Consider the following 13,643-nt stretch of genomic DNA (forward strand, 5'->3'; position numbering starts at 1 on the left):
AATTTGTTTATACCTTCCGGTAACCTGCCTCACCCAATGTGATACGGAATCGCTATTATCTTTACATTTTTAGAACACACTCAAGAACCTTCAGAAGCTAACCAGCTAACTGGCTACAAGCTATTTAGTCATTGTTAGTTTTCTAACCTGGATAACACTCGCCAGTCCAGCTTCCCTGCCCCATCCACCGCTGCCCCTTGGACACTGATCACTTGGCTACATAGCTGATGCATGCTGGACTGTCCATTAATTCACGGTAATCCATTCTGCTTGTTTATGTTTTATCTGTCGGCCCCAGCCGCACTTAGGCTCTGTGTGTAGTTAATCCGACCCTCTCTGCCTAATCAATCGCCATTCTACCTGCTGTTGTTGTGCTAGCTGATTAGCTGTTGTTGTCTCACCTACTGTTTTAGCTAGCTCTCCCAATTCAACACCTGTGATTACTGTATGCCTTGCTGTATGTCTCTCTCAAATGTCAATATGCCTTGTATACTGTTGTGCAGGTTAGTTATCATTGTTTTAGTTTACAATGGAGCCCCTAGTTCCACTCTTTATACCCCTGATACCTCCTTTGTCCCACCCCCCACACATGCGGTGACCTCACCCATTACAACCAGCATGTCCAGAGATACAACCTCTCTCATCATCACCCAGTGCCTGGGCTTACCTCCGCTGTACCCGCACCCCACCATACCCCTGTTTGCGCATTATGCCCTGAATATATTCTACCATGCCCAGAAACCTGCTCCTCTTATTCTCTGTCCCCAACGCCCTAGGCGACCAGTTTTGATAGCCTTCAGCCGCACCCTCATACTACTCCTTCTCTGTTCCGCGGGTGATGTGGAGGTAAACCCAGGCCCTGCATGTCCCCAGGCACCCTCATTTGTTGACTTCTGTGATCGAAAAAGCCTTGGTTTCATGCATGTCAACATCAGAAGCCTCCTCCCTAAGTGTGTCTTACTCACTGCTCTAGCACACTCTGCTAACCCTGATGTCCTTGCCGTGTCTGAATCCTGGCTCAGGAAGGCCACCAAAAATTCTGAGATTTCCATACCCAACTATAACATCTTCCGTCAAGATAGAACTGCCAAAGGGGGAGGAGTTGCAGTCTACTGCAGAGATAGCCTGCAAAGTAATGTCATACTCTCCAGGTCCATACCCAAACAGTTCGAACTACTAATTTTGAAAATTACTCTCTCCAGAAATAAGTCTCTCACTGTTGCCGCCTGCTACCGACCCCCCTCAGCTCCCAGCTGTGCCCTGGACACCATTTGTGAATTGATCGCCCCCCATCTAGCTTCAGAGTTTGTTCTGTTAGGTGACCTAAACTGGGATATGCTTAACACCCCGGCAGTCCTACAATCTAAGCTAGATGCCCTCAATCTCACTCAAATCATCAAGGAACCCACCAGGTACAACCCTAACTCTGTAAACAAGGGCACCCTCATTGACGTCATCCTGACCAACTGGCCCTCCAAATACACCTCCGCTGTCTACAACCAGGATCTCAGCGATCACTGCCTCATTGCCTGTATCCGCTACGGAGCCGCAGTCAAACGACCACCCCTCATCACTGTCAAACGCTCCCTAAAACACTTCTGTGAGCAGGCCTTTCTAATCGACCTGGCCCGGGTATCCTGGAAGGACATTGACCTCATCCCGTCAGTTGAGGATGCCTGGTCTTTCTTTAAAAGTAACTTCCTCACCATTTTAGATAAGCATGCTCCGTTCAAAAAATGCAGAACTAAGAACAGATATAGCCCCTGGTTCACTCCAGACCTGACTGCCCTCGACCAGCACAAAAACATCCTGTGGCGGACTGCGCTAACATCGAATAGTCCCCGCGATATGCAACTGTTCAGGGAAGTCAGGAACCAATACACACAGTCAGTCAGGAAAGCTAAAGCCAACTTCTTCAGGCAGAAGTTTGCATCCTGTAGCTCCAACTCCAAAAAGTTCTGGGACACTGTGAAGTCCATGGAGAACAAGAGCACCTCCTCCCAGCTGCCCACTGCACTGAGACTAGGTAACATGGTCACCACCGATAAATCCATGATTATCGAAAACTTCAACAAGCATTTCTCAACGGCTGGCCATGCCTTCCGCCTGGCTACTCCAACCTCGGACAACAGCTCCCCCCCCCCCCGCAGCTACTCGCCCAAGCCTCTCCAGGTTCTCCTTTACCCAAATCCAGATAGCAGATGTCCTGAAAGAGCTGCAAAACCTGGACCCGTACAAATCAGCTGGGCTGGACAATCTGGACCCTCTATTCCTGAAACTATCCGCCGCCATTGTCGCAACCCCTATTACCAGCCTGTTCAACCTCTCTTTCATATCGTCTGAGATCCCCAAGGATTGGAAAGCTGCCGCAGTCATCCCCCTCTTCAAAGGGGGCGACACCCTGGACCCAAACTGTTACAGACCTATATCCATCCTGCCCTGCCTATCTAAGGTCTTCGAAAGCCAAGTCAACAAACAGGTCACTGACCATCTTGAATCCCACCGTACCTTCTCCGCTGTGCAATCTGGTTTCCGAGCCGGTCACGGGTGTACCTCAGCCACGCTCAAGGTACTAAACGATATCATAACCGCCATCGATAAAAGACAGTACTGTGCAGCCGTCTTCATAGACCTTGCCAAGGCTTTCGACTCTGTCAATCACCGTATTCTTATCGGCAGACTCAGTAGCCTCGGTTTTTCGGATGACTGCCTTGCCTGGTTCACCAATTACTTTGCAGACAGAGTTCAGTGTGTCAAATCGGAGGGCATGCTGTCCGGTCCTCTGGCAGTCTCTATGGGGGTGCCACAGGGTTCAATTCTCGGGCCGACTCTTTTCTCTGTATATATCAATGATGTTTCTCATGCTGCGGGCGATTCCCTGATCCACCTCTACGCAGACGACACCATTCTATATACTTCCGGCCCGTCCTTGGACACTGTGCTATCTAACCTCCAAACGAGCTTCAATGCCATACAGCACTCCTTCCGTGGCCTCCAACTGCTCTTAAACGCTAGTAAAACCAAATGCATGCTTTTCAACCGTTCGCTGCCTGCACCCGCACGCCTGACCAGCATCACCACCCTGGATGGTTCCGACCTTGAATATGTGGACATCTATAAGTACCTAGGTGTCTGGCTAGACTCTAAACTCTCCTTCCAGACCCATATCAAACATCTCCAATCGAAAATCAAATCAAGAGTCGGCTTTCTATTCCGCAACAAAGCCTCCTTCACTCACGCCGCCAAACTTACCCTAGTAAAACTGACTATCCTACCGATCCTCGACTTTGGCGATGTCATCTACAAAATTGCTTCCAACACTCTACTCAGCAAACTGGATGCAGTTTATCACAGTGCCATCCGTTTTGTCACTAAAGCACCTTATACCACCCACCACTGCGACTTGTATGCTCTAGTCGGCTGGCCCTCGCTACATATTCGTCGCCAGACCCACTGGCTCCAGGTCATCTACAAGTCCATGCTAGGTAAAGCTCCGCCTTATCTCAGTTCACTGGTTACGATGGCAACACCCATCCGTAGCACGCGCTCCAGCAGGTGTATCTCACTGATCATCCCTAAAGCCAACACCTCATTTGGCCGCCTTTCGTTCCAGTTCTCTGTTGCCTGTGACTGGAACGAATTGCAAAATCGCTGAAGTTGGAGACTTTTATCTCCCTCACCAACTTCAAACATCTGCTATCTGAGCAGCTAACCGATCGCTGCAGCTGTACATAGTCTATTGGTAAATAGCCCACCCACTTTCACCTACCTCATCCCCATACTGTTTTTATTTATTTATTTTTATTTTTCTGCTCTTTTGCACACCAATATCTCTACCTGTACATAACCATCTGATCATTTATCACTCCAGTGTTAATCTGCATAATTGTAATTATTTGCCTACCTTCTCATGCCTTTTGCACACAATGTATATATAGACTCCCCTTTTTTCTACTGTGTTATTGACTTGTTAATTGTTTACTCCATGTGTAACTCTGTGTTGTCTGTTCACACTGCTATGCCTTATCTTGGCCAGGTCGCAGTTGCAAATGAGAACTTGTTCTCAACTAGCCTACCTGGTTAAATAAAGGTGAAATAAAAAAAAAAATAAAAAAAGTTTAATCCACCAGAAAATAAATAATACAACAAACATTAAGGTAAACTATCTGGTCATTAAGGTATATCTCACTGGTCACCCCCAAAGCCAATACCTCCTTTGGTCGTCTTTCCTTCCAGTTCTCTGCTGCCAATGACTGGAACGAACTGCAAAAATCTCTGAAGCTGGAGACTCATATCTCCCTCACTAGCTTTAAGCACCTGCTGTCTGAGCAGGTCACAGATCACTGCACCTGTACATAACCCATCTGTAAACAGCCCATCTATCTACCTACCTAATCCCCATACATTATTTATTTATTTATCTTGCTCCTTCGCACCCCAGTATCTCTACTTGCAAATTCATCTTCTGCACATCTACCATTCCAGTGTTTCAATTGCTATATTGTAATTACTTCACCGCCATGGCCTATTTATTGCCTTAACTCCCTTATCTTACCTCATTTGCACTCACTGTACATAGACATGTTGTTTTCTTTTATTCCGCTTATTGACTATGTTTTGTTTATTCAATGTGTTGTTGTATGTGTCGAATTGGTATGCTTTATCTTGGCCATGTCGCAGTTGCAAATGAGTACTTGTTCTCAACTAGCCTACCTGGTTAAATAAAGTTAAAATAAAATAAAAAAACTCATGATATCATATAAAGGACTGGTGGAGTTATGTCACATGTAGTTAACAAAAATATAGGGAAATGTCTGCTCTACCCAAAATCACAACCAACTAATTGCAGCATTAACGCTAAAAATGTAAGAGGCAAGTGGAAGGACGAAAAAGTAAGGAATTATACAACCATCACAGCTCAGATTTTGCTGCAAAGAGAAAGAATCATTAGATAATTTGTTTTGGTACTGTCCATACAGTGGGGAGAACAAGTATTTGATACACTGCCGATTTTGCAGGTTTTCCTACTTACAAAGCATGTAGAGGTCTGTCATTTTTCTCATAGGTACACTTCAACTGCGAGAGACGGAATCTAAAACAAAAATCCAGAATTCACATTGTATGATTTTTAAGTAATTCATTTGCATTTTATTGCATGACATAAGTATTTGATACATCAGAAAAGCAGAACTTAATATTTGGTACAGAAACCTTTGTTTGCAATTACAGAGATCATATGTTTCCTGTAGTTCTTGACCAGGTTTGCACACACTGCAGCAGGGATTTTGGCCTACTCTTTCATACAGACCTTCTCCAGATCCTTCAGGTTTCGGGGCTGTCGCTGGGCAATACGAACTTTCAGCTCCCTCCAAAGATTTTCTATTGGGTTCAGGTCTGGAGACTGGCTAGGCCACTCCAGGACCTTTAGATGCTTCTTACGGAGCCACTCCTTAGTTGCTCTGGCTGTGTGTTTCAGGTTGTTGTCATGCTGGAAGACACAGCCACGACCCATCTTCAATGCTCTTACTGAGGGAAGGAGGTTGTTGGCCAAGATCTCGCAATACATGGCCCCCATCCATCCTCCCCTCAATACGGTGCAGTCGTCCTGTCCCCTTTGCAGAAAAGCATCCCCAAAGAATGATGTTTCCACCTCCATGCTTCACGGTTGGGATGGTGTTCTTGGGTTTGTACTCATCCTTTTTCTTCCTCCAAACACGGCGAGTGGAGTTTAGACCAAAAAGCTCTATTTTTGTCTCATCAGACCACATGACCTTCTCCCATTCCTACTCTGGATCATCCAGATGGTCATTGGCAAACTTCAGACGGGCCTGGACATGCGCTGGCTTGAGCAGGGGGACCTTGTGTGCGCTGCAGTATTTTAATCCATGACGGCGTAGTGTGTTACTAATGGTTTTCTTTGAGACTGTGGTCCCAGCTCTCTTCAGGTCATTGACCAGGTCCTGCCGTGTAGTTCTGGGCTGATCCCTCACCTTCCTCATGATCATTGATGCCCCACGAGGGGCACACTTAACCAGCATGGCTACCACAGGATTCTGCAGCAATACGCCAAACCATCTGGATTACGCTTAGTGAGACTATCATTTGTTTTTCAACAGGACAATGACAAAACACACCTCCAGGCTGTGTAAGGGCTATTTGAACAAGAAGGAGAGTGATGGAGTGCTGCATCAGATGACCTGACCTCCACAATCACCCGACTTCAACCCAATTAAGATGGTTTGGGTTGGACCGCAGAGTGAAGGAAAAGCAGCCAACAAGTGCTCAGCATATGTGGGAACTCCTTCAAGACTGTTGGAAAAGCATTCCAGGTGAAGCTGGTTGAGAGGATGCCAAGAGTGTGCAAAGCTGTCATCAAGGCAAAGGGTGGATACTTTGAAGAATCTCAAATATAAAATATGTTTGATTTGTTTAACACTTTTGGTTAGTAAATGATTTCTCATGTGTTATTTCATAGTTTTGATGTCTACACTATCATTCTATGTAGAAAATATTAATAATAAAGAAAAGCCCTTGAATGAGTAGGTTTGTCAACTTTTTACTTTTGACTTTTGACTGGTACTGTGTATATATATACATATACATATATATATATATATATATATATATATATATATATATATATATATATATTTACAACAACAACAAAAAATCTCTATATATATATTTACAAAAAAATATATGGGTGATGGAAATGGTGCAGACAATTACATTGATGGAATCCACAATCTATCTGCAATATTAAAGCTGATCTACCCCCCCCCCCCTTGACAAAAAAAAATCAGTAGTCTGAATGATCAATAAAGGCTGTAAGTGTCACAGATTGGACCTTTTTAGGCGTGCTCTTTATCCCACTGGTTTTATCGACACCCACAACCTTTCAAGATATTAAAATGCCTATATTTCTATGCAGAAAAGATATCAGAAAATCTCTCTTACCAGGTCGAAGTGGATATGAATACACAAACACTTTCTGCATTGAACACATACCCAGTTACAGAACAGTGTTGTGGTTGTTGTATTAATTGCATCGACGTCTCCTCTCACAGCCCTGGGCTGTCTTCTCTATTTTGCTCCATTTTGACAACACACATGATTCATTCATCGTCCTCTGTTCCAGGCTGTATATGTGTCCTAAGGCCAGGCTACGGGGCGAGTGTTTCCTTAGTCCCCTCCAGTGGAGCAGGCAGGTGCTGGACCAACCAGGCCCTGAAGTGGAGGTGGCCAAGAGGTCCCTGTGCCACAGACTGGAGCAAGGTAGCATACCTGCGACTGCCTTTTATCTGTCTGATTGCACAATACACTTGTCTCACTCCTCTTTACCTGTCTGCACACATGCACATCTGTCTCACGGCTGTTTGATCTGTGATTACCTCAAGAAAGAGAGGATAGATAGATTTAATTTATTATTAAAACATGTACATACAGCAGGGACAGGGATATCAGAGACTTACAGGGCCTTCAGAAATAATGAATACCCCTTGATTTAATCCACATTTTGTTGTGTTACAGCCTGAATTCAAAATATATTAAATATGTATTTATTTATTATATTTCTCACCCATCTACACACAATTCCCCATAATGACAACGTGAAAACATGATTTTAGACATTTTTGTTAATTTATTGAAAATGAAATACTGAAATATCTGATTTAAATATGTTTTTACACCCCTGAGTCAATACTTTGCAGAAGCACCTTTGGCAGCGATTTCGGCTGTGATTTCGGCTGTGAATCTTTCTGGGTACGTCTCTAAGAGCTTTCCACATCTGGATTGTGCAACATTTGCCAATAAAACGTTTAAAAATTATTCAAGCTCTGACAAGTTGGTTGTTGATCATTGCTCGACAACCATTTTCAGGTCTTGTCATAGATTGTCAAGTAGATTTAAGTCAAAACTGTAACTCGGCCAAACATTCACTATATTCTAGGTTAGCTACTCCAGTGTAGATTTGGCCTTTTAGGTTATTGTCCTGCTGAAAGGTGCCAGGGTGTGTATGAAGGCGAAGTCAGGTGCAGGAGAGCAGAGTATGATTAAATAAAGCACACTTTAGTATAGTTCCAAACCGGGAGCACAACAAAACAAACACGCTCAAAAAACGTAACAATAAAGTAAAGCGCTTAACGAACATCACTTGACATGAAAACAATTACACACAAGACATGATGGGAAAAAGTAGATTGAATGGGATATTGAAAACCAGGTGTGTATGAAGACAAGACAAATGGATATATGAAAAATGGAGCGGCGATGGCTAGAAAGCCGGTGACATCGATCACCGAACGCTGTCCGAACAAGGATAGGAGCCGATTGCTAACAACAAGTGGCTATTTGGACATAAATGATGGACTTTATGGAACAAATCAGTCATTTATTGTCGAACTGGGATTCCTGGGAGTGCCTTCTGATGAAGATCATCAAAGGTAAGTGAATATTTATAGTGTTATTTCTAACTTCTGTTGACTCCAAAATGGCAGATATTTCTCTGGCTGGATTGGGCTCTGAGCGGCGTTCTCAGATTATGCCTTTTCCGTAAAGTTTTTAAAAAATCTGACACAGCGGTTGCATTAAGGAGAAGTCTCTTTAATTCTGTGAATAACAGTTGTAACTTTTATCAATGTTTATTATGAGTATTTCTTCAAAATCACCGGATGTTTTGGAATGAAAACATTACTGCACGTAAGGCGCCGATGTAAACTGAGATTTTTGGATATAAATATGCACATTATCGTACAAAACATACATGTATTGCGTAACATGATGTCCTATGAGTGTCATCTGATGAAGATCATCAAAGGCTAGTGATTCATTTTATCTATATTTCTGCTTTTTGTGACTCCTATCTTTGGCTGGAAATATGGCTGTGTTTTTTTGACTTGGCTATGACCTAACATAATCATATTTTGTGCTTTCGCTGTAATGCATTTTTGAAATCAGACACGATGGGTAGATTAACACGATGTTTATCTTTCATTTGCTGTATTGGACTTGTTAATGTGGGAAAGTTATATATTTCAATTTAAAAAAAAAAATTTAGCACTCTGAATTTCGCACGCAGCGGAATGTTGTCGAGGGGTTCTGCTAGCAGAACGCCTGCGCTTGTCACGCCCTGGCCTTAGTATTTTGTGTTTTCTTTATTATTTTGGTCAGGCCAGGGTGTGACATGGGTATTTATGTGGTGTGTTTTGTCTAGGGTTTTTTTGTAGGTTATGGGATTGTGGTTAGTGAAGTAGTCTAGGTAAGTCTATGGTTGCCTAGAGTGGTTCTCAATCAGAGGCAGGTGTTTATCGTTGTCTCTGATTGGGAACCATATTTAGGCAGCCATATTCTTTGAGTATTTCGTGGGTGATTGTTCCTGTCTCTGTGTTTGTTGCACCAGATAGGGCTGTTTCGGTTTTTCACCTTTCTTGTTTTGTATATTGTTCGTATTTTTCATCTTTTATTAAAGATGTTTATGAATAACCACACTGCATTTTGGTCCTCCTCTCTTTCAACAGAAGAAAACCGTAACAGAATCACCCACCACAACAGGACCAAGCGGCGTGGTGACAGGCAGCGGCAGCAGGAGCAGCGAAGTATGGACTATACGACTTGGGAGGAAATAGACAGGTGGGCGGTCGACCCAGGGAGAGTGCCGGAGCCCGCCTGGAATTTGCTGGAGCAGTGCGAGGAGGGTTATAGGAGAATGGAGTTGGAGAGACGATCACGTCGGCCCGAGAGTCAGCCCCAAAAATGTATTGGGAGGGGGCACACAGGGAGTATGGCGAAGCCAGGTAGGAGACCTGCGGCAACTTCCTGTGCTTACCGGGGGGCTAGAGAGACCGGGCAGGCACCTTGTTACGCTGTGGAGCGCACGGTGTCCCCAGTGCGGGTGCATAGCCCGGTGCGGTACATACCAGCTCCGCGTATCGGCCGGGCTAGAGTGGGCATCGAGCCAAGTGTCATGAAGCCGGCTCTACGCATCTGGTCTCCAGTGCGTCTCCTTGGGCCGGCTTACATGGCACCAGCCTTGCGCACGGTGTCCCCGGTTCGCCTGCATAGCCCAGTGCGGGCTATTCCACCTCGCCGCACTGGCAGGGCGACCGGGAGCATTCAACCAGGTAAGGTTGGGCAGGCTCGGTGCTCAAGAGCTCCAGTGCGCCTGCACGGTCCGGTCTACCCAGTACCACCTCCACGCACCAGCCCTCCGGTGGCAGCTCCCCGCACCAGGCTTCCTGTGCGTGTCCTCGGCCCAGTACCACCAGTGCCAGCACCACGCACCAGGCCTACAGTGCGCTTCGCCTGTCCAGCGCTGCCAGAGCCTTCCTCCTCTCCAGCGCTGCCAGAGTCTCCCGCCTGTACAGCACTGCCAGAGCCTTCCTCCTCTCCAGCGCTGCCGGAGTCTCCCGCCTGTCCAGCGCTGCCTGAGCTTTTCTCCTCTCCAACTCTGCAGGAGTCTCCTGCCTGTCCAGCGCTGCCGGAGTCTCCCGCCTGTCCAGCGCCGCCGGAGTCTCCCGCCTGTCCAGCGCTGCCGGAGTCTCCCGCCTGTCCAGCGCCGCCGGAGTCTCCCGCCTGTCCAGCGCCGCCGGAGTCTCCCGCCTGTCCAGCGCCGCCGGAGTCTCCCGCCTGTCCAGCGCCGCCGGAGTCTCCCGCCTGTCATGAGCCGCCAGAGTCTCCCGCCTGTCATGAGCCGCCAGAGTCTCCCGCCTGTCATGAGCCGCCAGAGTCTCCCGCCTGTCATGAGCCGCCAGAGTCTCCCGCCTGTCATGAGCCGCCAGAGTCTCCCGCCTGTCATGAGCCGCCAGAGTCGAGTTGGAGTCCCGAGCTATCCCTCAGTCCGGAGCTGCCCCTCAGTCCAGTGGGGCCCTTTGTTAGGGTTACTAGGCCAAGGTCGGCGGCGAGGGTCGCCAATCTAAGGACGCGGAGTAAGCGGACTAAGACTATGTTGGAGTGAGGTCCACGTCCAGAGCCGCCACCGTGGACAGACGCCCACCCAGACCCTCCCCTATGGGTTTAGGTTTGCCGCACCTTTGGGGGGGGGGGGGGGGGGGGGTACTGTCACGCCCTGGCCTTAGTATTTTTTATTATTTTGGTCAGACCAGGGTGTGACATGGGTATTTATGTGGTGTGTTGTCTAGTTTTTTTTGTAGGTTATGGGATTGTGGTTAGTGAAGTAGTCTAGGTAAGTCTATGGTTGCCAAGAGTAGTTCTCAATCAGAGGCAGGTGTTTATCGTTGTCTCTGATTGGGAACCATATTTAGGCAGCCATATTCTTTGAGTATTTTGTCGGTGATTGTTCCTGTTTCTGTGTTTGTTGCACCAGATAGGGCATATGTTTCGGTTTTTCACGTTTCTTGTTTTGTATATTGTTTGTATTTTTCATATTTTATTAAAGATGTTTATGAATAACCACGCTGCATTTTGGTCCTCCTCTCTTTCAACAGAAGAAAACCGTAACAGCGCTAGAAAGGTTAAATCAATGTTCGCATGGTATTTCACAGTAAACTTTTATTTTGGATCAATGGTTGTATGGTGAAAGATGTCTCCAAACTAAATGAATGCACAATAAAACGATTTTGAGTATTAGACTTGCTGCATTACAAGTGTTAACAGTTTGGAGTTTATTACTAAAAATTTTGAAAATTCAACACATACTTGTGAAAATAGCACCAAAGCGATTGAAAAATACTTCAATCTACCTGCTACTGAAACAGAGTGGTTCACTAATACGGCATCAGACAGCACATGTGCTTTGCTACAGTGTGTGTAGTTTAATCTTGTTATTCTGAAGATTGTTTGGGATCAATACATTCTGTATCAGTTAGTTGGTGTGGCTCTGTCCAGTCACCTCTGCAGTGTGTCTCCAAAGGGATGTGTATGTATGTTCAAAGTCCTTCTCTCTGCTTTCAAAGAATGGATTCAGGAAAGGTTGGCTCTCTGTCTGTACGTCATGAATACAGCTTTGTTCCTCTGGTCTCAGTTAACTGTTGTTCATATAGGTAGCTGTGAGTTCAGTTCAGCTTTTGACATTGTCGATCATAGTCTGCTGCTGAAAAAAATCTATGTTATGGCTTTATATCCTCTGCTATATCGTGAATTGAGAATTACCTGTCTAACCAAACACAGAGGGTGTTCTTTATTGGAAGCCACTCCAACATAGACCAGGTAGGGCATACCCCAGAGCAGCTGCTTAGGCCCCTTTTTTTCAGTAATGACCTGCCACTGGCACTGAGAGTAAAGTATTTTAGTCCATGTATGCTGATGACTCAACATTATACACATCAGCTACCACAGCAAGTGTAATCACTGCACCACTTAACAAAGAGCTACAGTCAGTTTTAGAATGGGTGGCAAGAAATAAGCTAAATATTTAAAAAACAAAAAACATTGTATGAGGTAGTTGAGGAGACTAAACTGCTAGGTGTAACCCTGGATTGTAAACTGTCATGGTCAGAACATATTGATGCAACGGTAGTTAAAATGGCAGAGAGGTCTGTCTATAATAAAGCCTTACTCTGCTTTATTGACATCGCTATCAACAAAACAAGTCCTACAGGCCCTAATTTTATCGCACCTGGACAACTGCCCAGTCATATGGTCAAGTTCCACAAAGAGTGACATAGGCAAATTACAGTCGGCCCAGACCAGAGCAGCACGGCTGGGCCTTCAGTGTACACGAAGAGCTAACATAAATAGCATGCATGTCAATCTCTCCTGGATCAAAGTAGAGCAGAAATTGATTGCATCACTACTAATGTTGAAAGCAAGGAGCTGTCTGTTCAATCAACTAGCACACAGCTCAGACACCCATGCATACCCCACAAGACATTCCACCAGGTGTCTCTTCACAGTCCCCAAGTCCAGAACAGAACTCTGGGAAACGCACAGTACTACATAGTGCCATGACTACATGGAACTCTATTCCACATCAAGTAACACAAGTGAGTAGTAAAATCTGATTTTAAAAACGGATAACGCGGGCTGTGAAAAGACACGCACATGCATACGCAACACACACTCACACACGCACGCTACACACACGTACATTGTAATTTTGTAACATTGTTGTATTGTGGTATTATACATTTTGTATTGTAGATATGTCGTTGTAGAGTAGTGGTGTAATAATGTGTTGTGTGAAAAAAATATTTGCCTTAATCTGGTTTGGACCCCAAGAAGACAAAAGCGAATTGCTAATTTTACCCAGTAGTGGTAAGGCTAATTGTGTGTGAAGTACGCTAAATGCTAATGCACTGCTCTCTCTCCCTGTCAGGTGCCTTGCTGCCTACCAATAACTGGGGTTGCGTAGGAAATGGCACCCTATTCCCTATACAGTCTACTTCATTATGCTCAAAAACAGTGTACTATATAGGGAAAAGGGTGTCATTTCAAACGCGGCTGGGAATAAACTCAGTTTAATGTATGTGCACACAGAGCCTCCACACATTTTCATATCTATAAATCACTATGTGTTCCAGCCAGTACACTAGGGATGTTGAAGGGAGCACACTTCGTTTTTTTTGCTGTGGATTTTACATGGTTCAATCCCTAATTATTCCCCCTACAGTGCCTTGCGAAAGTATTCGGCCCCCTTGAACTTTGCGACCTTTTGCCACATTTCAGGCTTCAAACATAAAGATATA

General features: G+C 45.3%; 1 protein-coding gene across 1 annotated transcript in view; it reads left to right on the forward strand.

Moving 5' to 3' along the window:
- The window catches only part of LOC110519950 (SLAIN motif-containing protein 1), a 42,208-nt gene that overhangs the window by 13,209 nt on the left and 15,356 nt on the right, over positions 1-13,643 (forward strand). The window contains exon 2 of the mRNA XM_021596859.2: positions 7,139-7,275. Within this exon, the coding sequence (XP_021452534.2) occupies positions 7,139-7,275 (137 nt within the window). The remainder of the gene's footprint in view (positions 1-7,138; positions 7,276-13,643) is intronic.

Source organism: Oncorhynchus mykiss, chromosome 3 (assembly GCF_013265735.2).
Source record: "Oncorhynchus mykiss isolate Arlee chromosome 3, USDA_OmykA_1.1, whole genome shotgun sequence".
NCBI lineage: Eukaryota > Metazoa > Chordata > Actinopteri > Salmoniformes > Salmonidae > Oncorhynchus > Oncorhynchus mykiss.